This window comes from Clinocottus analis, unplaced genomic scaffold, assembly GCF_023055335.1.
Source record: "Clinocottus analis isolate CAN_PGR_092001 unplaced genomic scaffold, fCliAna1.0.p SCAF_7, whole genome shotgun sequence".
Taxonomy (NCBI): domain Eukaryota; kingdom Metazoa; phylum Chordata; class Actinopteri; order Perciformes; family Cottidae; genus Clinocottus; species Clinocottus analis.
The window spans coordinates 3,933,749-3,961,388 of NW_027176229.1; the positions used below are offsets into that span (position 1 = coordinate 3,933,749).

Here is a 27,640-nt window from a genome sequence, read left to right on the forward strand (position 1 = left end):
TGACAGCATTGCTCTACACTGACTGCAACCTTTTGTCTTCACCATGGAGTTTGGGAGAGTTTGGTCCAGGTATCAGAGGACGGTGCTGATCACCATGATGATGTTCAAACTGGGTAAGACTTCAACATGTGCAGGTTGCTGCGACTGAAGAGATGTAAACACCTTTAAATACACCTGAGTAGGAACTTTAAGGCGTTTTTAGGGGATAAACAAACAATTTACTATTCCATCCACAATGGTGGCGATATGCTTGTGTGAAGTGCTCAGTATGTGTGAGTTTGTATCGATATGTGTGTTTAGAGCCACTGCACGGCTCTAAACACACATATGATGGAGAAAGGACCAAGTATGAGGAATCTGTAAATCATTCAGTTGCACAAATCGATAAAAACAGGAGTAACACATTAAGTAGCAATCATGAACAAATAATGTGAAATCTGACCTGCAAACAACAAAGTTCTTGGAAATGATGGACCATAAGATGAGTATTTATCACGTAACAGCATCAAATGCAAATACATAAATAATGATAACACTAAGTGGTGTCGTCAGTGCAACATTTATTAATGCAGCAATTCCTGCTTATTGTGTAGTTTACATACGAGTCCTCACGACTCCCTGATTTATAGTTTTACAGGATCTAAATAGTTTTCTTATGACTCCTTCATTTGTGTGATGAATCTGCTGGTGCTGGTACTGGTGTGTGTGTGTGTGTGTGTGTGTGTGTGTGTGGGGGGGGGGGGGGGGTCATTGGTCGACCCCACAACCTTATGAAACCCTGTTGACCCATTTTTCCCGCGACCTTCATTTGTGTGAAGCGTCTGAAGCTGGTTTTAACGGCGGTCGACCGGCAGCTGGGATTGGCTGAGGGTGGCATTGTTGAAGATCACCATGGCGACGAGCTGAGCGTCCGGCTGCACTGCTCCACAGCTTTTTTTGTCTCTGCTTTGAATGGAAGGAGTGATGGGTATTAAGCAGCCCGGCGAGAGACCTGGCACTCTGAGCTCCTAAGATTTAAAGCAAAAGACAGCAGAGTGCACGCGATGACGAAGATGATGAAGATGAAGTGTACGGCTTTGCCGAGTCGGCAGACCGCCTTTAAAGAAAAGTACATACAAGGTGGGCTCATGGGTTTGTTAGCTGTCACACCAATTGACTGAGCAGCTGCCGGAGCGGAAAGGGGTTTGAAGGACCCGGTCCCTGACACGCAGACACTAGAGGGACCAGGTCCCTGACACGCAGACGCTAGAGGGACCAGGTCCCTGACATGCAGACGCTAGAGGGACCAGGTCCCTGACACGCAGGCGCTAGAGGGACCAGGTCCCTGACACGCAGACGCTAGAGGGACCAGGTCCCTGACACGCAGACGCTACAGGGACCAGGTCCCTGACACGCAGACGCTAGAGGGACCAGGTCCCTGACACGCAGACGCTAGAGGGACCAAGTCCTGGACACGCAGACGCTAGAGGGACCAAGTCCTGGACACGCAGACGCTAGAGGGACCAAGTCCTGGACACGTAGACGCTAGAGGGACCAGGTCCCTGACATGCAGACGCTAGAGGGACCAAGTCCTGGACACGCAGACGCTAGAGGGACCAGGTCCCTGACATGCAGACGCTAGAGGGACCAAGTCCTGGACACGCAGACGCTAGAGGGACCAAGTCCTGGACACGCAGACGCTAGAGGGACCAGGTCCCTGACATGCAGACGCTAGAGGGACCAAGTCCTGGACACGCAGACGCTAGAGGGACCAGGTCCCTGACATGCAGACGCTAGAGGGACCAAGTCCTGCACATGCAGGCGGTTAGAGGGACCAGGTCCTGCACATGCAGGCGGTTAGAGGGACCAGGTTTCTGACATGCAGACGCTAGAGGGACCAGGTTTCTGACATGCAGGCGGTTAGAGGGACCATGTCCCTGACATGCAGACGCGAGAGGGACCAGGTCCTGCACATGCAGACGCTAGAGGGACCAGGTCCTGCACATGCAGGAGGTTGACTTGAATGAAACCCAGCAGCAGTTTAAAGAATCCTCTCTGGACCTCTGGAGGATCGCCATTCACCGGTGACACACACACAAAGGAGTGCATTCTTGGCTGTTCATTTAAAAATGTTACAAGTCGAGGAGGATTTGGAACTGACCCCAGACGAAGAATTGTACAAGTATGCAAAAGGGAAACAAGTTTACAATTTACTTGAATGAGCCAGCTGACAATCAACTTCTTATTAAATTCCTCTTTTGTCCTAATAGCAGCGTGAACACAGCGATGAGCGTCGTGACTAGTGCCATGACTAAAAAATAAACAAAACCAAACACACAAAACGGTGTTAGAAATGAAGCAGCAGCTCACACAGGAGACAACGGCATGTGCGCCTCTGACTCAGTGTGTAACTGTGACTGCTTCTGGGAGGATTTGTGCATTTTCTTTGTAGAAAGCAAAGCAGCCACCTGCTGAGAAGCCTCTGGAGCACAAAGATGAACTGAGGCAGAGCTGCTCGTCTCTTGCGGTGATTCAATAAAATTCCTCTGAGACCAACTTGTGCGTGAGGCGAGGAGGCGGGGGCTTCACTGCTGCTGCTGCTTCCTCTGCCACACGGGGATCTGGGGTTGCTGTTGTTGTGACTGTCCGGCCTTTTGCTGTCCGGCCTTTTCAGAGTCAAATCTGCTTTTTCAAGAGATGCAGAGGTTCTTAAAACTTTTAAATTGTCCTTGTGAAATATGTTATTTTAGCGTAACACATTATTTCTCTCATTAACTAAATGTCTTTGAATTATTTGTGAGATTAAACTTGTGCACTAAACATATGTGCAAAATTAGATTGAAGTTTTTCCTAACTTTAAAAAGTTATATACAAAACAAACAAACAAACATATTTCACCAGTTTTGAGTTATTTAATAGTTTTCTTATTGTCAAGACTACTTTGTAAATGTGTGCCCTGTTTAAACTCTGCTATCCCCACGTTGCCTGTGGCCCATTGGTTTCCACTGAAGACGTTAATCTTTAAAAATGGCTCCAGGATATTTTGAACACTGGTCACTGTGGTTTTCATCCAATGCATAAAATAAGCTGAGTTATGAGTTATGAGCCAGATTCAGACTGATGAACATGGAGAGTAAACTTCATTCCTTTACGCCACTTCTTCACACAGAGAAGCATGTCATTCATCACAGGGCCAGCTGATGGCACAAATATATATCATATACACCTATGAAAAATAACATGCCGCAATTCCAAGGCATCCTGTGAAATAATTTCAAATGTTGTGCATGTAAGCATGTAAACAAGTATGAATACTGAAAAGACCCACGCGTAGGAAGGGAGGGAGGGAGTTTCCAAAAAACTAACCAAGTTCTGTTGCCTGAGCCAAACTGAGCTGTTTCCCGTGAAGACTTTTATTCTGAAAAGCTTGTAACGAGCAGGAACCGACACGTATTGCTTGCTTGTAGGAAAATGAAAATGAGGCGTAACTTTTCACTGGAAGTGGACACGATCCTCATCGTGACGTCACACATTGGCTCGTGGACTTCCCTTGAGTTTTGCATTTTGGCTCGAGAGGGCGGAGCTTAGTACAACCAAACGCTGAATAAGCAGTTACAGTTAACTTGAACCCTGTGAAAGGGTGAAAGTTGTTGGTTGAGAACATTGACGACAGCGGATATTGTCGTGTTAACAACCTGTCAATCTGCTTGAAGCTGTTCATACTAAAATGAACGGATTGTATTTTTGGGGGGTTTCACATTTTATTTTAGAGTTAGATTTTTCAAAACCTGCAGAAACATTTCATATAGATTGAAGCAGTGTGAAACTGAGGAGACTGGGAAGTCTCTGCAGAGGCTTCTACCTGCTCACAGTCGGAGGCTCTGCTCAGCGTTACTGAGACGCTGGTACCACTCAGTGCCAGGATTCAACCCTGTCTGGCCATAACCATGATCTATGAAGTGCTCAGTAACGGGGGAGGGGCGAGGAGGAGCCGTTATCAGCTCCCTGGAATGTGTGAAGGGTTGATTGGGTTTGGATGGAGGGGTGAAGAGTGAGGAGACCCTCACTGTCTCCATCAGCCCCCTGTGAGATAACAGGCATGCAGGTTAAAGGGCATGGTTCTGACCGGGTTCAGCTTTACATGCCATGCAGGAGGAGATCCTGGCTCTCTGACAAGGGAGGAGAACAAGAACAATAACGAGAACAAGTACGTGAGAGCCAACAGAGGGAGGTAAAAGAGGGAGGTGGTGAAAGACAGAGGAAATTACACCAGCTGAGGTTGAGATAAGGAATGGGAGACATCAGAAACATGCCACCTTTACCATCACACCTGGGTCAATTAGCACATTCTATAGGATGTGGTTCACCTTGCTGAATTACACCCTTTACAGAAAAAGGTATTCCTATTGCTGTGAAAACTTCCATTGTTCTTACTCAGAGATTAAAACCCAGTATGCTGTGTTATTGTCAATGTATTGTACACTTCCAATACATCTGATTTCCATCACTGATGCTTGTGCAGAAGTGTCTCATGCGTGGAGTGAAATGAGAGGCGAGATGGCGGCGGGCACATGCAGCTGCTTCGTGCCGTGCCTTGCTTCCTAAAAGCTGTGGCACTGGACCAGACATCCCCTTTGTTTTATACGACTGATGTGCTGCCACACTGCACCTGTGCTGGACTTTTACTGAGGACTTTTACACACTGGTTAGTTGTATTCTGCCATGTTTTGTACTAATATTGCTTATATTTTTGTACTCGCTCATCCTTGAATAGTGTATAAAAAGCAACACCTACACTAACGTTCAAAAGTTTGGGGTCACTTAGAAATGTCCTTATTTTTCAAAGAAAAGTACTGTTTTTGTCAATGATAGCATTAAATTAATCAGAAATACACACTATACTTTGTTAATGTGGTAAATGACTATTCTAGGTGGAAACGTCTGGTTTTTAATGAAATATCTACGTAGGTGTATAGAGGCCCATTTCCAGCAGCATCACTCCAGTGTACTAATGGTACGTTGTGTTTACCAATCGCCTTAGAAGACTAAAGGATGATTAGAAAACCCTTGAAGACTCTTGTGCAGTGATGTTACACAGCTGAAAACAGTTCTGACGGTGAGAGAAGCCATAAAACTGGCCTTCCTTCGAGGCCTGGCCTTAGTTGAGTATCTGGAGCATCACATGTGTGGGTTCAATTATACTCTCAAAATTGCCAGAAAAAGAGAACTTTCATGTGAAACGCGTCAGTCTGTTCTTGTTATTAGAAATAAAGGCTATTCCATGCCAGAACTTGCGAGGAAACTGAAAATTTGTCTGGTTGACAACAAACCTTTGAATGGTCGTGTATATGTGGGCAGCAGGGAGAACTGCAGGTGATCTGTTCTTCTCAGAGATAGAACAATAACGGTATCAAAATGTGTTTATTGGTGACGGGTTGAAAACCTATTAAATGAATCTCTCCCAGCTCAGTGGGTGGACATGGAGTCTCCAGTGTGGAATGATCTGACTTTCTATGCTTCGGTTGGTTGGTCCACCACTTTGGTCCAAACCTGCCAAACGGCAACATGTTAGCATGGAGATGCTAGCATTACGCTCAACGCACCGCTGTACCCGAGTAAGGTCGGATCGCTCTTCGCCGCGTCTCTTTCTGACAGCTTTGGTTATTAACACTATGCGGGTCTTTTCACCAGAACAGAAGCAGCACAGCTGTTCTCTGATCTCTCAGGTATGGAAGGCGACAAGATGGTAGGAGCAGAAGTGAGAGACTGATGTGAGGAGGAAGATAAATGTGATCACAGACGCATGTGAGAGGAACTGTGGGTGTTAAAGTGGATGCAGGGGGAAATGAGAGATGTAGGTGTTGTGGGGATGATACACATTGTTACTGGATGCTTTTGATGATGACTTGCCTGCAGAAGTATACTTATTCAAAGCACCCTATGATTCCACACATTTCTAAATCTGTTCCATGCATTTCTAAATATGGGTGCTCTTGTGGTGAAGCTCCAGCACCTTGTTAGGAGTCAGGGAGGGAAAGGTCAGACTTGGTTGACATCCATGTGGTTCCTCTCCGTAAGAGTGGAGAGAGAAGGATTTTGCTTTTGAAAGAAAAATGCAACACTGACATCCGCTAGCTTGATCATGTGATACAAGTACTTTAACACCATCTGCTGTGAACGTAAAGGTCGCTAAAGGTCAGAGTTGTCGGCGACCACTGTATAATCCAGCGGGTAACGCAGATAAAGGTCACAAAGGAAAGGCAGTGCACTGTTAGCCAACTGGTATTCAGTTCACTTATTGAAGTTCTCATTCACAGCTGTGTATCTTTATGGCAGTATGTCCCATTCCATAATTCATGATGACATATTGAATCAGCATAATGTAAAGGCCTAATCTGTGAGTGTATCTGTGTTTTTGGGGATTGGTGTGTAAATTACTTTGGTGTTTTAGAAGTACTTTAGCAGTGTAAGTCCTTAATTGAGGTCACTTGTCAATTAAAAGGTGTACCGTGATGTTTTTCCTTGGAATTGCCTTTGTCAATGTGCTATTTGCGTAGCTTAATAGGACTTTAACGTGAATACAATTTGGGATAGACAAAGATAAATTTGTAATCTCACAATGCATCATTAACTGCAAGTTGGTCTTCCTTTCCAGGCCTACTGTGCACCGCTGCAGCAGACTCGTGTTTGTCATCCCCCTGCAACAATAATGGCACATGTCTGGACCACATGGGTGACTACGTGTGCCTCTGCCCCAAAGGACCGGTGTGGTACATGGGCAAAAACTGTGATGAGCTGTATGACGCCTGTATCGTGGCACCGTGCACCAACTGTACCAGCACGCCGGGGACTGACGAGTTCACCTGCCACTGCCCGGACGGCCTCACGGGGCTCAACTGCACTCAGGATTTAGATGAATGTCAGAGCAACCCCTGCAAAGGTATCCACTCCAATTGTGTCAATAGAGTCAATGGCTTCACCTGCCACTGCCCCCTGGGACTGGGAGGGGAGGACTGCCAGAATAACGTCACCACTTGTTCAGAGCTATCATGCCAGAATGCTGGCACCTGTATGGATATCCCTGACATCGGGCACGGGTGCCAGTGTGCTGATGGGTATCAAGGGAGGAACTGTGAGGAAAACATAGATGAATGCCAGTCGGAGCCCTGTCAGAATGGAGCCATCTGTAAAGACGGGGTTAACGCCTACCAGTGTTTCTGTGTGCCTGGATTTCAAGGCTACCACTGCGACTTGGACATCAACGAGTGTGCCTCCCAACCCTGTCAATACAATGGCACGTGTCTGGATGAGGTGGATCACTACAGGTGTGACTGCGCTCCAGGCTTCAAAGGTAAGCCACTGTTTAGTAAGCTAGGGTTAAGATTGGCTCGGATATTGAAATGAGGAATTCATGTTATTGGATCAGAGGTTCTTGCTCATGATCTGACATTTGATATGAATATATTTGACCATTAAACATTTATCCAGCTCTGCTTCATAGACTCTCATCGATGGTTCAGGCTGGTTTAGTGGATCTGGAGCTCATCCTGGTTCAACGTTGTGTGATAGTGATGCTTGTTTTCCAGAGAGGTTAAGAGGAGATATACGGTCCTAAAACATTGAGTTTCTATCTAAATACTTGCGGCGCTGACATTAGCAGAGTGTGTTAGCACATCGTTAACTAGCGTTTGCACTAGCTAGCGCTAGCGACTGAAGGTAAACTGAATGTTTTTCATTATTGTAGCACTGAATAAAGTCGTTTGTTCACTTTTACACTTCAGCTTCTATCATTATCTTTAAACCTGTTTTCATTCTGGTCACATGCTAAAAAACCCACATCGTTGACCCTCCTGTAGCAGCCGACTTATTTTAGGGTAAATTATGAGACACTACTTTGAAATGCAATGTGTGGAAATCAATTTGCGGTAATGTTGTTGATTTTATTCTCAAACCATATTTGGTGACTTCATGAATGTGTGTTTAATCTAATTACAAATATTGACTGAGATAAAGCAGACCAGAGATTAAATAGTGCTCAAGAGATGGAGTTCTGCTTGGATTTGTTATCTTAATCCCATTATCTATAAGAATTAGAGCCAATGCCAATGTTTACTGCCAATACAGGAGGCGGTGTGGCCTTTATGGAGAGCAGCATAATGTATGCAGTATGGAGGATAAGTGTGGAGCACGATTGACCATCGTGCATGTCGTGTCCGACGTTTGAATATTTGGCATAGAGATTATTTCAGTCAGTACTGATATATGCTATATTTGTTTATCTTTGTACCGAGAGCAGGGGGGCTGAACCTTTACACCTGTAACTATGTGACATAAAGTTGCATGGCTCTGTTTAAGTAGCATTAGTCTGTGTGTCTGTTGTCCGTCTGCAGCGGAGCTCTTGGCAGCTCCAGTGTTATTGTGTTATCTGTACGTGTGCTAAGATAATTAGGGACATTGCCAATCTCAGTCCTTGGCCCGCTGCCATCCCCGCTCTGTGCCCTGCAGGGATTAACTGCGAGGTGGAGATCGATGAGTGCGAGGTGCATCCCTGCCAGAACGGCGCCACCTGCCGAGACCACGTCGCTACGTATACGTGTGAGTGCATGGCCGGCTTCCAGGGCCTAGACTGCGAGGTCAACGTGGATGAATGTGCCAGCAGTCCCTGTTTGAATCAGGGCAAGTGCATAGACGGGGTCAACAGGTAGGATCACGCACCAACCGGTTTACACTGCCTGCACATACACACACATACAATTGTTGTATCAAGTGCTATTTTATGTGTTTATGTTTGTGGAGTAAAAGCAATTTTGCCAAAAACGTTACAGGTTTGTATAAAAGCCTGTTCTGTAGTTGGTTTGGTGAAATTCTTCAAAAAAAGGTATTGGTTGAAAGAAATATGAGTTTGTTTTCTGACATGCATTTCAGAGCTATGTATTTGATGGGACTTTGGTAGAATCTGATCAAATAATAAATGACATCGAGGTTACAACCGTACTCGTCAAACTGGAGGCAGTAGTATTATTGTATGATCCCTGTTGGTTTATATTTGGGCTAATTTCAGTAAGACCCCACTCGGCCTTTGTCTGCGGTCACATTGTGTGTGTTGTCCCGCCGTGGGTTGTGACAGCCGGAGGCTGCATGGCAGACATTAAAGTTGACCAGGGATAAGAATTAATCCACTTACTGTCAGCCGTTGTGATGAGTCATTAGACGGATAGAGATGCTGAGAATACCTGGTAGTAACACTGATTAGAGGAGGACAGCGAGAGGATGTTATATTTTACACTTAGGAACAAGATAAGAGATGTAAAATAGTCCATAAAACAGGAGATTATAGAGACGGTTTGGACAGAAGAATGAAGTGGTCAGACGCCACCCAGGGGTTTGTTATACTTGGTCCTGTGTGGACCACAACTACATGTGGCCACGTGGCTACTGGTCAGAAAACATTGCATTGCCTTGTAATCCCTTTGTATTCACCTTTATACCCATTTGCCTTGCTGTGTCCTTCCTCCAGCTATGAGTGCGACTGTGAGGCCACCGGCTTTGTGGGCGACCACTGTGAGAACGATATTCCTGAATGTGCTTCGGACCCCTGCCAGCATGGAGCCACTTGTTTGGAGGGGATCAACCAGTACGAGTGCTTCTGCTGGCCAGGTACATCATCACTCTGTGCACCAGCTCTACACCTGTGATGACCCACTGCTCCGAATGCAGTATCATACTGTTATATAGCCATTACACTCACATCCTTACAGTGTGAACAAGCTGTTGGTATTTGGTAGCCACCAATGAGGGGGGTGGGGGGTGGGGGGGGCCTTAATCTCTAAACTAAAATGATCACAGCTTCCCCAGGCTGGAGGTTTCCCTCACATAACTTAAACTGAACGAAGGAGCAGGACGAGCTGACAGAAGTGCACACGTCAGCAGTCTTCCAGTCATATTTGTGTGTTCGTTGTTGAGTTCATGTTCTAAAAGTACCGTGTGGAGCTTAACAGGTGGATTTAAAGACCTAAACAATAGGTTCAGATTCATCTTCCAATACAATACTTACATATCATGTGTATTGTATGCTGTATGCTGCAATCCATTGGACCCGACATTTAGAAAAAAACTACCTCTGATCCTGAAAAGATTAATCAGGTCCAAATAAATAAATCTAAAAGAAGTAAAGCAGGTTGTCTTCAAATCGAAAGATCAGTGTCTGAATGGGTGAATAACAACATGTAGTGTAATGCGTTTTCATCTGGACTCGAGAGGTACACAAATGCAAGTTCATTTACCAATTGTGTTGTGAATTTCTCTCTAACATGTTTATCAGTAGATCTGTGCTTCTTTGCCAGAATGCAGTACGAGTCTGCTCCTCCCGTCTCTTAACTGGGTTCCTGAGGATCCTTGAAATGTCCTCAATATGATTATCACACATGTGTCCTGTTTGTCTACTTTCTCAAGCTCTCTAGTTGCATATTTAAAGGTTACATTAGGAGTGTCAAACATACGGAAACCTCCGATTGAAAGACGGCAGTACGTGGCCCCTTAACTAAAATGTGTTTGAAGCTCCAGGGTTACATTACACACGTTGTGTCTTCTCGAGCTGGTGCACTGGGACACACTTAGATTGTAAATTGGGAATACCGACTTGAATGATCAACTTCTGACTTGCAATGGATTGCAGCAACAGTCATTGTAAAACTGTCCGTACAGACTTTGAGCACCTTGGTCCTGCCTTTATGCAACCTACAAAATCCACAGTCCCTGTTAGTGTTGCCAACTATCGTGAGGTTGCCAAAGCATGCATGAAAAGTTCATCTTATTTAATTTCATGCGTCTTAATCCTGAAGACAGTTGCAAAAGAGCTCTTAAACGAAGCCAAATCTACAGAGGAAATTGTCAAAAAAAGGAATTTCAAAGTTCAACTGAAGCTTATAAAAGGCCTCCACTCTCTGAGTTGGTCAAATAAAGTGGGCAACCCCCCCGTGTTACAAATAATAAAGGACTTTGTGTTTCCAGCTGCAGAGGGAGGCGTACGTCCTGGTATGGACGAGCACGTTTGGTATTGGAATAGTGTTTGTCATTTACAGAAAACTATTGCTAGAAGCGATAGACAGTATCAATACGTATGTTTCATTTTGTGTATAATCACCTGAAAATAAATGGACTTGTACTTGTATAGCGCTTTTCTAGTCTTCAAACCACTCGAAGCTCTTCAATATTACTTGTCGTCATTCACCCATTCACCCATTCATACGCTGACGAGAGGGCCAGAGGTACCACCTGCCCATCAGACACACACATTCACACACCATAGGCACAGCTGCGGAAGCAACTTGGGGTGAAGTGTCTTGCCCAAGGACACATCGACATGCGCTAGCGTAGCCGGGCATCAAACGGCTGATCATCTGACGACCCTGCTCACCAATGATCTGCAGAACGATTGTGTTTTCTTTACCTCGGAGTGAGTCGTCCCCATGTTCCTATGGAAGGCCAGAACCAAGTAGGAACGTTTTCACGACCGCCATCATCACTTTCCCATACACTTCGCGCGCAAGATCATTTCTGTTGATCGCAATACGCGACCTCACTTTTAGACGCCACCAAATCCTGCACCTTGGTCCTTTAACAGAACCGACTTATTCTGGGGAAGTTTATTGTTTTCCTATATGAACAGTCTTCAACATGTGTTTAATTAAACAAAACATTTCTTTAAAGGTCGTTATTTTCTAAATGAGTTGTTTCTCAGACTCTGATCCAGAAATCTCCACTTCAGCAGCTCTTAGTTCACCAAACTATACGCTTCTCTCAGTATTGTAAAGGTTCCTACTGAGGGGTTTGTTCATATACCATTCATAGCCTCATTATACCACTTGCTGATACTAAAAGCATGTCATTATTATATCTGTCATGTTGGTTTTATGGAGCGACACAGACCAAAACTCCCTTTGGGAAGACCTTAAACAGGAACGTTGAACCTGGCTTCATGTGGCAATGTATTCAGCAATGTTCACCTGTCTGACATGAACACATTTAATGAGATCTCATCGACATATTCAAACCTAAAATGCTCAGGAAACTTATTGTATTATGGTTCATAATCAACTGGGGATGTTTCAAGGGGACATTGAAGAGTTTTCAATATGCACCTTTAGCGTTTTCCAGGTCACGTATGGGCATGGGAGTATTGTATTGACTCATCCTTTAAACGTTTGTGCTTGTTTGCGTCCAGGTTACGAGGGAGAGAACTGCCAGCTGGATATCGATGAGTGTGGGCAGCAGCCCTGCGAGAACGGTGGCGAGTGTTTCCAGCGCTCAGATATCCTGAACTACGGCACGCTGCCTGAATTCAGAAAAGTCAATTTCAGCTATGACGAGGCAGCCGGCTTCATCTGCCGCTGTCTGCCAGGATTCACTGGTAAGCCAGTTACCGACCCTGTTGTTTCCGCCATTCTGCTTTATTAACTCACGATGCAGTCATGAGGACGTATGAATCTCATTACTGTCTTCCGTTGGCAGGAGACAGCTGCTCAGTCAACGTGGACGAGTGTGAGTCTGCTCCGTGTCTGCATGGAGGAAGCTGTCAGGATCGGATCAGCTCTTATCAATGCGTGTGTCCAGACGGCTTCACAGGTAGGAGGAACCTCTTCTGCTCGTCTACTCTTATCTGTCAAACAAAAGTGAGCTGCTCTTCCTCCAGGGGCCACCCCACAGAGTCCTGTCCTGTGCCTGATCCTCACTGTGACGCTGATACGACACGCACGTCACTACGTCACCAGATTTGTATCATAATCAGTGACTGAGCATGGATTCACAAATGTATTTCAAGATTCATCAATATTGAATCCTATGTACCTTGTGGGGGTGCGCTCATGTAAAAGAGAAGCAGATAATTCCCTGGAGCGACGTCAACACCCAAACAGTGTGCTGCAGGGAACAGAAAAGTTAGCGTCTCCCTTCAAATTACTTCATATATTTCATGGATGAAAGCATCTGTGAATCAGACGGATCAATCATGAAAATAAACATGCTACATTCAAATTCCCTCCTCACACAGACGTCTCACTTCATTCGGTTGCACCTTTTGATTCTGTTGATTGCCTGTTGCGCTGTTGTGTTATCCGAGCCGATGAGATTAGATTAAACATTGTGACATTCTGTCCCAAAGCAACTCTCTTCGGCAGTAATAACAAGTACTCCGTTGATAGTGCTCATTGTTTGCGTGTAAAAATAACTTCCTGTGGAGAACGAGACTGCATGTCCTCAGTGAACAATGTCACAGACAACCTTCACACCAGGTCTCAGGCTCCCTGGGCCAAGCAATAAAGGGTTAATCTTCCTCCTGCTGATCATTCCTCATGGCCAGCCAAGGTATTAATTCCTCATTAGAGGAGATTTGTCGCTGCATCACTCAAAACAGGGAGAACAGCCCCAAAAACTGACCTTGAAATGCACAATCTGGATTTAGAAGTGAGGAATACAGCCAGACGCGCTCCTCATCAAACTGAGAGGCTAATCTAATCGGCTAACGGCGTCGTGCGACGTGGAGGCCACAACAGAGCGGAGGATGGGAGGGGCGGAGAGGGCATATGGTATGGAGGAGCAAAAAACAACAAAGCCAATAAAAGGTGCCATATGTCAGGCGTCCAACTTGGGTATTAAACGGGGGTCTCCTATGATATTTGTCAGGGGGAGGGGAGATTACAGAAAAGCTGCTTAGGAGCTTAATTAAAGCCTGATGAAAGAGGAAGACGATGAAAAAACTTGAGAGCAAAACAAAGACCTTTTTTCCAAATTATCTGCAATTGACGTTTCTGGAATGTTAGCTGTAAACATCACTCTTGTGCAACAGCGAGCACAGAGGAAAACTTCATGTGGGTGAAAAGCATCCTAATAATTTTGTCTGGCACGTGTGCCAGAGGTTGAGTTTGTGTGTGTGCATGAGGGGGTCGTCACTGTCGATGACTTAAGCTGTTAGAGGTGACCCCTCCTCATTGCACCAACAGGACATTTGGATTCAAATGCCTGAGTTTGAGTTATTAGTTTTGTTATGCATTATGAGAAACAAGTTTCACTGCGTAGCTTCTTCAGGTTGGCTCGTCACTTTATCAGCAACAGGTGTATGCTTTTGAAGCTTGATTTATTAAAAAAACTGCATTACTCATATCTAAATCTCTAGATTTACAGCTCTTAGCACTTTTTATTGTCAAACTATCAACTTAGATGCATTTGGTTCTCTCACATTTACTTGTGAATGTACTTTCAAAGCCCTTTAAAACAATATTTATGTCACCAGAACTGGAAACTTGAAAATACTGGGACTTTTGCCTCAGTAGAAGACAACAGTGTCTGACTACTGAAGGCAGAAAACATGTAAGAATAGTTTGACTAAAGCACATTGTGACTGTGTAAGAAAAAAAGCCTTGTAAAAGTGAACATACAAACATAACATTTATCTAAAACCTAAATCTGAGACTTTCTAAATATCTTTTTTTTTTACTGGTGCTAATAACCTATAACTCGTTACAGAGCACGCTGTAACACAGCAGTGTTGAATCTATTTTAAATGTCTTTGAATCAGATACAAATCTGCATTGGCAATCTGACACAATGAGGAGAGACTGAGTCGCTGCTATGCAAAAGTTCATAATACATGGACTTGGACTCCATGACGCGCTCGGGCCTGAAACCTTGAACCTGCAGCACCTCCTGCAGGTTCATAGCAGCTCCTGCCACTAGTGGGCATCCACAGGCCAGCACATGGCGCAGGGAGGGGATGAGGCGCTGCATTCCTCTTGTCAAACACTGACAGGAGCCAGCTGGAGGCTGGAGGCTTACCGCTCTGCTCGGGCTGGGCTGCAGACAAGAGAGGAGCAGGGAGTGTGAGGGAGGGATTCAGGAAGGAATGGAGGAGGGAGAGAGAGAGGGAGGTAAAGAAAAGGTGGGCAGGGTTTGCCTTTTAATCACTTCTGCCTGTCTGCCTCGTACTGAGCGGAGGAGTGGACGCACTCCTGAGAGAGAGAGAGAGAGAGAGAGAGAGAGAGAGAGAGAGAGAGAGAGAGAGAGAGAGAGAGAGAGAGAGAGAGAGAGGCAGGCTGCTTCTGTCACTCGTGTCCTCCAGCAGTGTGTTGGTGGTTGACTCAGTGGATCATGGGGGGAAGCAGGTTGATGCTGCTGCTGCTGCTGGGCTGCTGCTGGGGGCTAACAGGTACAGTAGTGTCCAGGACGCTAATGCTACATTAACAATAAAGTTGCGTGTGTATGAGGGTGGAGACCTGGCACAGAGAGGACGAACAGCTTAAGGGTTCCTTGGATGTAGAGTGTTTTAAAGGACTATGTTAATGGAGGTTGACTGCTGCTGCCAAGGCTTAATGCTGAACGCAGTTGGATGAGTGTCTGTGACTGCAGAAACCAGGCAGGCAGACTTTCTGGCACAGTATGTGTGTGTGCGTATGGCACAAGTTTGTCAGTCTAGCATGTGGTGCATTATGTCAATGTCTACCTGATAGAATCAGTCGGACAGACACTGGTTTCATGGTTTTTCTAAAAAATCCGTGCAAATCTACTTTTTCTCAAATTTTTATATTGTGCCATTACTGCTTTTTTGGAAAAATTCTGCTTTTTAATCTTTGTGTGTGTGTGTGTGTGTGTGTGTGTGTGTGTGTGTGCATGCTAAGCTCTATATCTAATTATATCATTTAATATATTATGTTTTTTACTTTCCAAACTCCTTTTGTATTCCCCCTGATTGAATAACCAGATGTATGTATTAAATATGTCTTCAATTGTGTCATGTGTTTTGGCTGCTTAGGAGAAGTTGCATCAGTACTGTAAAAGTAAGTAGTCGGGCTAAATGTGAGGATCTCTCCACGCAGGCGTACACTGTGAAGTGGACATTAACGAATGTGACAGCAATCCCTGCATGAAAGGCGCCACGTGTGAAGATGCTACCAACTCCTACCGGTGTCACTGCCCGGAGCCAGAGCCTGGCCAGGAGCCGTGGGGTGGACGCGACTGTGACGTCCGTCTGGTCGGCTGCCAGCAGCACCAGTGTCAACACGAAGCAGGTTGTGTCCCCGTGCTGGCCGATGATGGAAAGCACAGCTACACCTGCCTGTGTCCTCCCGGCTGGACCGGAGAACGCTGCAATACCTCCACAACCTTTTCCTTCAACTCCGAGGGCTACGTCCACATGCAGCTGCCCGTTTCCAACAACAGGACGAAACGAGAAACCAAGGACCAGGACAATCACGGGCTCCACATGCAGCTCCGATTCAGGAGCACTCTGGACAACATGGTGCTGTACTACCGGGGTGGCACGGAGCGCTTCGTCTCCCTGGAACTTGTTGGCGGCTCCCTTCAGGCCAAGGTGAAGTCGGGAAAGGTACTGCAGGTCACTTACCCTGACCTCGTCAATGACGGTGAATGGTACCAGGCCACTGTGACCATGGATGAGAGGCTGGTTCTGGTTGTAAAAGGACCCGGCTGTGAGGAAGACTGCTTGGTGAAAAATGAGGACTACAACCATCTGATCTTCCTCCAGCCCAGCTCCTTTCAACAGCTGTATGTTGGCGGGGCACCGAAGGGATATTTATCCCAGACGTCCAGCGGAAGGGGGTTCATTGGCTGTATAGAAGATCTTCAAGTTGACCACAAGCTGCTTCTGCCTCAGGACCTCATCAAAGAGGACAACCAGGGCTTGGAAATAGGATGCAGTAAACAAGATTGGTGTCAGGATGACCCATGCATGCAACGTGGGCAGTGTGTGGACATGTGGGTTCGTCCTAGCTGTCAGTGTCACCGGCCCTACTATGGAGAAAGCTGTGAGAAAGGTGAGTGCTTACTCATACCTCAAAGGCTGGCAGGACTGAGTTTGACTTTAAAACGTTTACATTTTGGATAGAGTCATTTGTGGCTAGCAATTAGAGCTTAGGTCACCAGGACTTTGTGTTGGAGGAACTGTAAGACTTCTTCTGTAGGAAGGACTCTTTTGGATCCCACTCAAAGTAAGGGTCCTGCTTTTTGGTGAGGGTATGACACATCAGCATGTATGGATGAAATACAACCTCTCTTCTACCGAGCGCTCAACACTTTGCCTTCTCCATCGTGTAACAGAGTTTGGGGCTGATATTATGTCAGTGTGCATGATGTGCTAAAGAAGTACTCGAGCAAACGAGTATTGCACTGCCATAAAGTTGGGGCAAAGGATGAAAAATAGATCATGGTAATTCAAACTACTTTTCATAAACAAGCAAATAAATACTGCACAAGCCGAGATATCTTGACATCTATTGCCTACAGTATTGCTTGAACTCCAAAGGCATTGAAACTTGCAATTCTCATGATGCAAATCTGCGAGCCACACAAGTGTCTTAAAAATGCCTCCATAGCCTCACAAACAATGTTATGTTGTCTCTGATATTTCATGTGAAACATAAACTATCTCTGAGATAAGTTTAGCATGTTCCAGTGTGTTTGGTGAAGGTAGTGACAACTTTGTGCTTCTCACCCCATCCTCAGAGTATCCATCCTGGACCTTTGGTCATGAGAACACCAGCAGCTACGTCGGCTTCAACATCTCAGAAACTCATGGAGACAATTTCACAATCTCCTTTTTAATGCGCTCCCTCAAACACAATGGCCTGCTTCTGCAGCTTCGTCGCGAAGGAAAGCCCTACCTAACAATCTATCTGAAGGACGGTACTGTTGCTATTTACAGTCCTCACACCACACTGCTGTCAGAGGCCAAGTTTGTCACTGACGGCAACAATAATTTGGTGACTATAAAGGTGCAGTACGGCCATGTGGTTTTCCCCAAAGCAGGAAATCATCGTGCATTAGGAAACGTTAGCATAGAAGCAGGGGACGAGGCGTATGTGGGAGGGCTCCCTGCAGGCAAGAATAGGAATTCCTGGGGTGGAAATGTCAAGGGCTGCTTGCAGGACATTCGGCTGGACCACACACATCTGACCACTGAGGATCATCTGGAAGGGGTGGAAGTTTACCTGGCGAGCACAGAGGAGAACGTGCTGCGTGGATGCCATAGTGATGACACATGCAAGGTGAAAGAGACATTTAAAGTCTGCTGTATGATTATCACCACAGAATAGACAATAATTAGATACAATGGACACTCCCCTTAAAATATAAGAAAAAGGCTAAACTGATGTCAAATTTAGTAACACTGCTGATATTCTTTTAGATTTAGTAGCTCTTTTAGTAGCTGTTATTTGTCTGATATTTCTTCTCCAGCATATGTTTCTATTATTGCTGCTTCTGCTACCACTGTTGCTACTACAGGCCTTACAGCTACTATCAATGCTACTGTATGTTTATGCATGTGTATGTGGAATCTGCATCAATTGTTGCATTAGAAATAATGACATCTTACTCTTTGACCTTGTTGTAGTGATGAGTTGTATAATGTGTCTTTAGCTATGCCAGTTCCCACAATGAGGCTGTGATTTACATTGTGAGACTATACATCAGTGCTGTTAACATGGTACTGCATGTTAGCATCACCAAAGTCATTGAAATTCAATTTCTGGGTCTTTACCAACATTAATTAAAACCCAATAGTTTTTGAGAAGTTTCTGTTTGGACCCAAGTGATGGACTGACCAACCAATATTGCCATCTCTTGAGACACTTGTAATCAAGCACAAAAGACAGCGCCAACAACAGTACTGGCTTATATGCAGTTTTGATGAAAAGCCCCAGGTCATCAATACTATGGAAGTGTGTAGCCAGTGTGTAGCCAGTGTGTAGTGGGTTTTGGCCTTGCCGCGCTGTCTGATAGCTGGGCTGTACTGTTTTGCCTCGACCCTATTAACATTGATCTGGTTGTGAATTCCTTTAATCTGTAAGTTAGTGCTCAATCCTCTGCAGCTTTCACCACTGCCGTCGCATCAGGTGAGACAAGTGATCATCTAATCCATCCACCTGTGTTTGTCTGTGCTCAGGATCAGCCCTGTTTCAATGGTGGACAGTGTCGAGTTACCTGGAATGACTTCCAGTGCGACTGTTCCATGAAATACTCCGGCCGGCTGTGCGAGACACGTTTGTGGTGCGTGGACAACCCTTGTTTTGAAGGAGTGCGTTGTGTGGACCTACAGGATGGTTATGAGTGTAAGTAATCCTTTGACAGTGATTATCGCTCTCTTTATCACGTCAGGTCAGGTCAAGTTGGTTTGTTCAGCTCTTAATTTCTTAATGAGATTCACGGTCTTGAAAAGTGTTTGAAGGGCCATTTAAGGACAACCTGCCAACCTTCGACCCTCACTGACATCAAGGGAATAACTCCTCAGTACAAGAGAGGGAAGAAACTCCATGACCTCAAGGGTCTGACTGAAGAGGTGCTGAGAGGACAGATTATTCACACAGAGACAACAAACAGATATTTACAAGTATCAGAAATAAAATAATACATTTTATTTGTGTAGCACGCTTCATACAAGAAATGCAGCGGAAAGTGCTCTACAGATAGTTAGTAAAAAACAAACTCCAGTGCAGGTAATTTGAGACTCGACCAAAAGCAAACACGGACCTACCCAATATCCAGCTTGAAACTAATTCTTTAAAGGATCTGATTACACCAAAATAATCCTCAGCCAACTCAGAAGAGCTTCCTTCGGCTGTGAACTTGCTGCAGGTCTTACATCTGTGTCGGGTACAGCCAGAAAGCTGACACCGAAAAAAAACATCAGTGTGGCATTACAGAGTCGTCAAAATCTACCAACCACTGACAACAATAACAAAACAATTGCAACATATTGTGTATATATAAGTAGATGCATAAAATCACTAAAAATTCTGAATAAAAAAAAAATTGTAGCTGTGTAAATATGGTGTCAAATCAAACTAAAGGTGCTCTTCACTGGGCTCTGTTTAGAAACCAGGTTTCATGGAAGCTCTGAGTTAGTGAACCCTGAGATGAGGGTACCTTTACCTCTGGTCTGTTACCACGCTAAGTGAACCTAACCGGCTTCGAGAAGGCCTTCTTAAACAAACCCTGAGTATCGCTCCGACTCCTTCCTCTTAAAGAGACAGAGTTCAAGTTGTAGCTTAAGTTGTCTTATGTTGCTCCACCGTGAGGCCTTCATTTTCCTCTGAGTTCGTACAAACAGAACTGAAAGTAAAAGCAACATTTTTTAAAGTTGTATTTTATATTTGACCTACTGCTAAAGCATGAGAGCTCTGCTAAACAATTGTGAATCATACAAAGCACTTAGGGTGAGCCCAGCGACAGTGGTTCCACATATCTGAACTGAACTTCAAGTACTTTAAGGGATGGGGGATCAACAGCTGGTTTGCCAATCAATTCATCAATCAATTAACATCTAACATATAATTTGAATCAACATTGGACTTGTCCACAGTCCTGGGTTTCAGTAACTTTTCAAAACTACTTATCTTTTCGTCCCGCAGGTTTAACTGAAGCCATTTTTCAGGACAACGCTCTCCAGTACGCTGCCAACGGCTCTCTGCTGAGCCCGGTAACCAACATCAGCTTGGATATTCGGACACGGGACGAGAACGGGATCTTGCTACGGGCCGTCAGCAGAGCAGAGGTCTTCTGCGTGGGTCTGCTCAACTCCTCCCTGCTGGTCAAACTGGACAGTGGGGCGAGTGCCGAGCTGCTGGCTTTCACAAGTGACAGAGCCATTGCAGACGGAGCCTGGCATCAAATCCAGCTGGCCATGGTTGATCCCGTTCAGTTGGCGTCCCGCTGGCGCCTCATCATCGATGGGCAGAGAGTTGGCGGCAGCTTCGGCATTGGAGGCAACCTCAACTTCCTCAATGACACCAACATCTATCTGGCTGAGAAATACACTGGATGTATAGGGGACGTGAGAGTGGGTGGAGTCTACCTGCCACTCATCAATGTACCAGAAGCCCCTCAGATGAGCCAGTTCTCCAGACTGGGTGGGCATGAGCCAACAATAGGATGCCAAGGTACACCAGTTTGCGATTCCCAGCCATGCCTCAACCAGGGTGTATGCCAGGACCAGTTTAATGAGTTCAACTGCAGCTGCATTGCAGGATGGGAGGGGGAGCTGTGTGAGATGGAGGTAAATGAATGTTCTTCAGGTCCCTGTGTCTACGGGACATGTAAAGACCTTCAAGCAAACTACCAGTGTGACTGTGAGCCTGGATACACAGGGAAAGACTGCCAGGAAGAGCTGGATGACTGTAAGGAGTACCGCTGTGTGAATGGAGGAACCTGCGTGGACACGGTGGCAGCTCACACATGTTTATGTCCTCCTGGATACATCGGCAAACGCTGCCAGTGAGTAAAGACTTTCTTTACAGCTTTTGCTGATATTTATGATAATTACCATGCTGTTGTGAGATGACATTATTGTCTAAAAGTTTCAGTTGTGTGGACATGTTAGTGATCATCTCTTCTGTCACATGTGTGCATGAAGTGTGGAGAATACTAAATACACCAAATGCTCATCATGTGTTTTTGATATCTTGGACGGAGCCGTTTATACCAACATACACAGCAAGTACTCTTCACGGTGCTGATCGTCTTGTTTCTACAGAAGCCCAGAACTAGCAAACCAAAAACTTTCTCTATAGTAGCAGTTTGACAACATACTTGGTCAATGAGAGAAGTTTCTGTTTAGATCAGATTTTATTTTTTAGTTGCAATCTGCAACCTCAGCGATAAATGCTGCCAATTCCTACCCCCGTCCCTTTAAATGCATTTTTTTGACATACCATCTCCTATTACAGTTGATCTGGTGGTCTGATTGACACAGCAGCAGACACAAGTTGTGTTTACCTAATGAATGCCAATGTTCATTAGCTGCTAAATGCTCCACTATGGTCATCGGCTAGTGGCTAATTGGGCCTTTGTCTGCCATTTGGTACGAGGCAGCTAGTGCACAGCAGGCTCCTCTGAGCTTTGTCATTGTAGACAGCTGCCCGCTGCTGCTGGAAACAAAGGGGATGATAGCTGAGTGGACCAAAACAGTAAAGTTGGGAGCTGTAAAAATAGAACAATGTGCGAAAAATGCCAAAAGGCAGAGCTGAAGAAAACTGCAGAGTTGGTGATATTATTTTGTAAAATTAGATGATTATATTATATAATCAAATGAGAATACTACACCTCATCAATAGGCCTATACAGCATCGCTGTGTTGCTAATGCAACCTTGGTGTAGTTCATTTATAGCTTTAACTTTCTCTGCCAATTGCATTAACCGTTCACATATCATGAAGATGTGTTCATTTGTGACGATTATCTTGCTGAACAAAACAAATAAACGGCTGTTTGCCACAGAGTTTATTTTCTGCAATAATCCCAAATCCCCACCTTTGTATTCCGCCCCAGGTTAACACTGTTATCCCCGGCAGCTGGGCTGCCATCATGAGCAATGTTTGTACTGTTATCGCCGTTGTAATTGGTCCTTAAAAAGGGAATGCTTTCATGTAGCTCAAGCCACTATTAATCCAAAGTGTCAAATCACATCCAGTGGTGGAATTTGGCCCTTACAGTGGCGGGCCGTGTGTTTTCGACTCAGACCTTCAGTAAGTGCGTCGCTATGTTCTGTCTGACCGACTTGAACAGCCAACCCTGACGGGTCATCTACAGTGCATGTTGTCTAAATCAACAACTAGTCACCATTAGTTACAACAAAACAATCCAACAAAACTAAAACACTGCAAAACACCCACGAGACATCACCAGCGCAGCAGCTGCACCTTGGCAGGGGATAGGCGCAGCCCCGGCTTGACCAGCAGCAGCAACAACTCTGTGGCTTGTTTATGATTAAATACGACTGCAGATGTAAAAAAAAGTAACACAAGCAGCATTTAACTCACCACATGCACGTAACCCTGTGCAAAAGCCGTCATCCGTAAATCCACCAGCAAGTCATCAGTTAATCCACCAGCAAGGTAGCTTTTTGGTTCTAGGTAGAAAGAAAGAAGTTTCTAGTATTTGCTTTGTGTCCCACTGACCGATCATGTCACATGTTGATGGTCATGTGACGAATCAGACGTCCAGACACTCTATAAGCCCGTTCCATGCATTTTAACTAGGCTACTCTTTCATAGAGAAAGAGAGGTGAAATGTGATTGGATAAGATGCTTTTAACCAGCTCCCGAGCGAGCTGTACCAGAGGCCTGAAGGAGCAGAGCAACAGATGTAGACAGAGAATAAGCTAATAGGGAAGAATTATTAAAATACATCTAGTGTATTTGTGAAAAACAATTATATTTTAAAATAGCTATAACTTTTAATTATAAAAATACAAAACAAATACAATTAAAAATACAAAATGAAATAAAAAAATTAATAAAAATAAAATAGCTATGACCTTGTGATTCTCTTTAGGCCAGCAGAGAAGGCTTAGAAGGCCCTGACGGCCCGCCACTGGGCCCTTATGATTGTAGCATATTGTGTGTCCAATAGGTGGCGTTTTCCTCCAGTGGCGTGCGACGCAAAGACAGAGTGTCTTAATGGAGGGGTCTGTATAGGTGGGGACTCTGGAGGCAACTGCACCTGCAAGCCGGGATACACTGGTGCCAGGTGAGAGCAGCACACTGCACATACTTCACCACTCACACACACCTGCTGCTCATCTAAGTGTAAAGGTCAGGAGTGTGTGTATGTGTTTGTGTCCGTGTGTGTGTGCGTGCCACTGCTCTGTCAGTCAGCGTTGTGTTAAAGCCCTTCTGATGTGTTTCAGGTGTGAGACAGAAATAGACGAGTGTGAGTCCAGCCCTTGCCTCAACGGGGCCACCTGTCTGGACAGACTCAACCACTTCCAGTGTGTGTGTGTGCAGGGTTTCAGCGGGACACTGTGTGAGAGCAACGTAAGTGACGGACCGATCTTAACACTCACTCTGGCTTTGACTTGATTCACTTTTTCATCAGAATCAGCATCACCAACAACTGACATGGTCCTCACATCTCCATCCTGGGGGAGAAAGCTCATAAGCGGCTGCATTTCTTAAGGAAACTTATTAAGAAGACACAGGTTATTGTTCAATTTTACAGAGAAAGCTTCCTCATTGGAAATAAATAAATTAACCTTAAAGACTAAAACTTAACCTAAATAAAACATGAACACATGTAACGACCGACACAACGGCTCATTACAAAATGATTTCAGTTGTTATTAAATAGATTTTGGACCAGATTTGCAGACCAGACACACGATGGAGGACAATAAAATAAGCAAACCAAATGCTTGTATGCATATCTTTAGAATAAATACAACGTGTGTATTAACCACTGATTTAGCCATGAATTGCAATATATAAAAATGTTCTGAGTGCCATATTAGAACTGGCACCAAAGGAGGACTCGTCATGTATTATAACATTCTGCCCTGTCCACTTGCAGAAAGAGGAGCATAAGGAGCGAATCCCCTGGCTGGTGGTGACCATCCCTCTCATCACCCTGTGTGTGCTCCTGGCCATACTGGTGGTGTTTTGCCTCATCATGACAGCGCGGAAGAAGCGTCAGTCGGAGGGCACCTACAGCCCCAGCTCACAGGAGGTGGCCGGTGCCCGGCTGGAGATGGGCAGCGTCCTCAAAGTGCCCCCAGAGGAGAGGCTGATCTGAGTCCTGCAGGCCTGCCTCACTGCCTCACATCCAGTGGATGTATCTATGTAAAGGCAGAGAGAACATGTGCTCCGCAGTGTCACACTGATTGCCTTCCTGACCTACAAAGAAGCCATGGAGGATCAGTCAATGACTGATCCTCCACCTGGGAAAACGACTGACCTGGAAGTCTGACAGACAGACAGGTAAAAGACCAGAGGCTGAGAGAGGCCATCCCTCGACTACTCAGGCTGTCCTGTTGGGGAGGGTGTGGTCAAAGGACGCTCTGACCCCGGACTTCCTCTTGAAAATGTAAGGCTTGAAGACAATCTCAAGCTTGATTTGTGTGGGAGGAAAATTTCGAATAAAAGCCACGTGCACTAAAGAAAGCCCAAAACCGCTGGGTGTAAAGGGATCTATTCACACAGGCTGGAACTCTGACACCCTCCCTGCTGATTCGGTTTTTTAAGACAGGCGAAAGAGGCACGAGCGAGGGAGAAGAAGACATTTGAAATCAATTCTGTCGAACGACAGAGTTTAATTTGAATATGAATTGCATAATACTATCAATCTTTCATCTCCAACATGCTCCTTGTAGTAGTATTGAATTATACATACAAGGAGGGGTCTGTTTTATAGGGAGACTGTTCGGAGATAAACACTAATGTACATCATTTTGTGGACGGGAAACAACAATTGCAAAAATCTGCTGAAGAAGGAATGCATTTTTTATTCAAACCTCAGTGTCTCCTTTTGCTGCATCAGAATCTTTGGATTTGTAGGATATTTTCTGAAGCACCTGTGATTTCAGGTGCTTAATATACGTAACAATTCTTAGGTTGAAGGCAGTACTCTTCAATCATGTGTCTGCAGGTTTCATTTCTCCATATTTAAGCCGCTGCAGTCTGCGAGGGAGGAGGACATCGCTGCAGCCTCTGCAGGAGTCAAACACTGTTATGTTAATATGTGCTGTATTATGTTGTCAATGCACTGTACAGGCTAACCACTGTGCTCTTTCTTTTCAATATTTCCAAGGGGAACCGTATTTAATTGTAAGAATGTTATCGGTATGGTCTCAGGTCTCAAGACAATTTTTTACAACTTATTTGCTTTCTTTCCAAGAGTGAGCTCAGAAGATAAAGAGGCAGATCATGGAGCGTCGGCAGGGTGTCGTTTGCCTAGCTTAGCATTGCCTGGCTCTGTCTAAAATCCGAACTTACAGCAATCCAAAACCTCTAATGCACACTGATTAACACATTGTGGTTTTCAAAAACGTGCACAAACTGAAATGTAAGAATGGCACAATGTATCCCCCTATCATTAGTTTTTAATATGTCGGGACATATCAAGATACACTTTATGCTTTTCTAATAAGCTTCTGTCTTCACAGGATGTTAGGTTAAAGCAACAACATCACTTCATACCAACGTTTCCTTTTAGTTTTGCTCGAGACACAAACAGCAGTCACCTGTTTGTTAGTCCTGTGTTTGTTTGACCACATTTCCAGACTACCCTCAGCAGACTATCTGCACTTTATCTAACGTCACATGCTCCTAGTTAGCTAATGCTGCAGATAGGATTTACATTGGAGTTAGTTGAACGCCTGGTGCATTGCATGCAGCTGCCAAAAGGGGCCTTTGTGCCTCCTTTCTGATGCCAAGTGGCACTGGACAACTGATGATATTTGATGAGTTGGGAGAGAGAAGTGTTTGAACTCACCTTAGAGACGATGCACAGAAGTATTGAAAGGAATGATAAAGTGTTCATTATTAAATACTTCCAGCACCTAACTCCCCCTCAAACCACAAGTTGCCCCTTTATGTTCGTCTACAGATTAAATACATTCGAAACAACGTAGAGCACTTTACTGTTTGTAGCCATATTTCTACACTTTGGACAGAACCATGCTAACTGTATTTTTCCGCTGCTCCTAGTCTTTGTGCTAAGCTAAGCTAGGCACATCGCAAACCCTGCTTTCTACCCATGTGACTGATCTTCTCTGCTGACTGCTGGAAAGAACGCAAAGGTCTAATGGTTGCACCATGTCTTTAAGTACTTTAATGAATAAAACAATGTCAAGTCACCATATTCCATAATCCAAACCTATGCAGCTGTTTCAGCTAGCTTTGGTATAATGTATCACAAATACTTATCAGACTGTACTTCAGGAAGTCCCACTGCTCACTTGCCTTTCATTCTGTACTCACTAGTGCTGCTAACGTTACTGAACTTCACCAGGATGCTTTGACAGGTAACCAAAGGTGCGGATGTGAAATACATTCAGACGTACACTCTTCACGTCAATGTAAATAGGAATCTTTCTGAAAGGGGACTGGCATGCATGTCACAGCTGTATGAATTGAAAAGGCACTGATCATAACTATTGAATGTAGTACTACATGTACTTTAAAATAGGTAAAAAGTAAGGTTTTAATCATGATTTGTTCAGTTTATGTAGGGTGGTATACCTTTACAATTTAAGGTCATCTTACCTTTCACGACTGAACCAATATTGCTAAAATGTGGCTGATTAGATACATGATCATAATGTTCACATACTTTTGTGTACTTGTGATCTGGAGCTGATTTCTGGTCCTCGGTCCAGTTGCCTCATTTCCAATGGAGGTAAATCTTAATGCTAGCAGTTTGTGTTTACATCCTCCTGGTGTCAAACGTTAGCTCCTTAAAGAAATTATGTCCCACTTTAGTGTGTAAGGACTTGACTGGTCTGGGCCAGTCCTGATCACGCAGCATCAGTGTTGGACCTCACTAATTGTCTTGTGGCCGAATGGGAGAGACTCCCTGTAGCCTGGTCGACATCTGGAACAACGCCTGATACCAGCGTGGAGACTGTTACAGTTTTTTGCACTAGCTAAACCACAATTCATGAAACTAGGGCCCCCTTTGTTAAAACTCTAAACATAAAAAAAGCATAAAGTACACTACATGTGTATAAAACAACTTTAACCGAAGATGTACTCGTTACTTTACAGTATTGAAAAACAAGTTGTGTTTTCATAGGTGCATTCTGGGTGCAGATGATGGCTAATTGACTGAACAACACACGCAGGCTTTTGGTTGTAAAAGACGTGTCTAATGTAAATAACCGT

The 27,640-nt window shown here is 44.7% G+C and overlaps 1 protein-coding gene across 2 annotated transcripts; it reads left to right on the forward strand.

Annotated features, from left to right (window-relative positions):
* On the forward strand, positions 1-27,640 carry LOC137805444 (protein crumbs homolog 1-like). 2 transcript variants are annotated; one of them, XM_068605381.1, is made up of 13 exons: positions 1-113; positions 6,635-7,330; positions 8,485-8,680; positions 9,497-9,636; positions 12,203-12,388; positions 12,490-12,603; positions 15,846-16,802; positions 17,491-18,032; positions 18,932-19,097; positions 20,397-21,258; positions 23,394-23,510; positions 23,671-23,797; positions 24,330-27,640. In XM_068605381.1, exons 1-13 carry the CDS (start codon positions 44-46, stop codon positions 24,549-24,551), a joined length of 4,395 nt encoding a protein of 1,464 aa, XP_068461482.1. In that variant the 5' UTR covers positions 1-43; the 3' UTR covers positions 24,552-27,640. The 2 variants fall into 2 exon arrangements, 1 of the variants encoding a protein (XP_068461482.1); XR_011080218.1 differs by lacking the exons at positions 23,671-23,797; positions 24,330-27,640 and having other exon boundaries at positions 20,397-21,040; positions 21,132-21,258.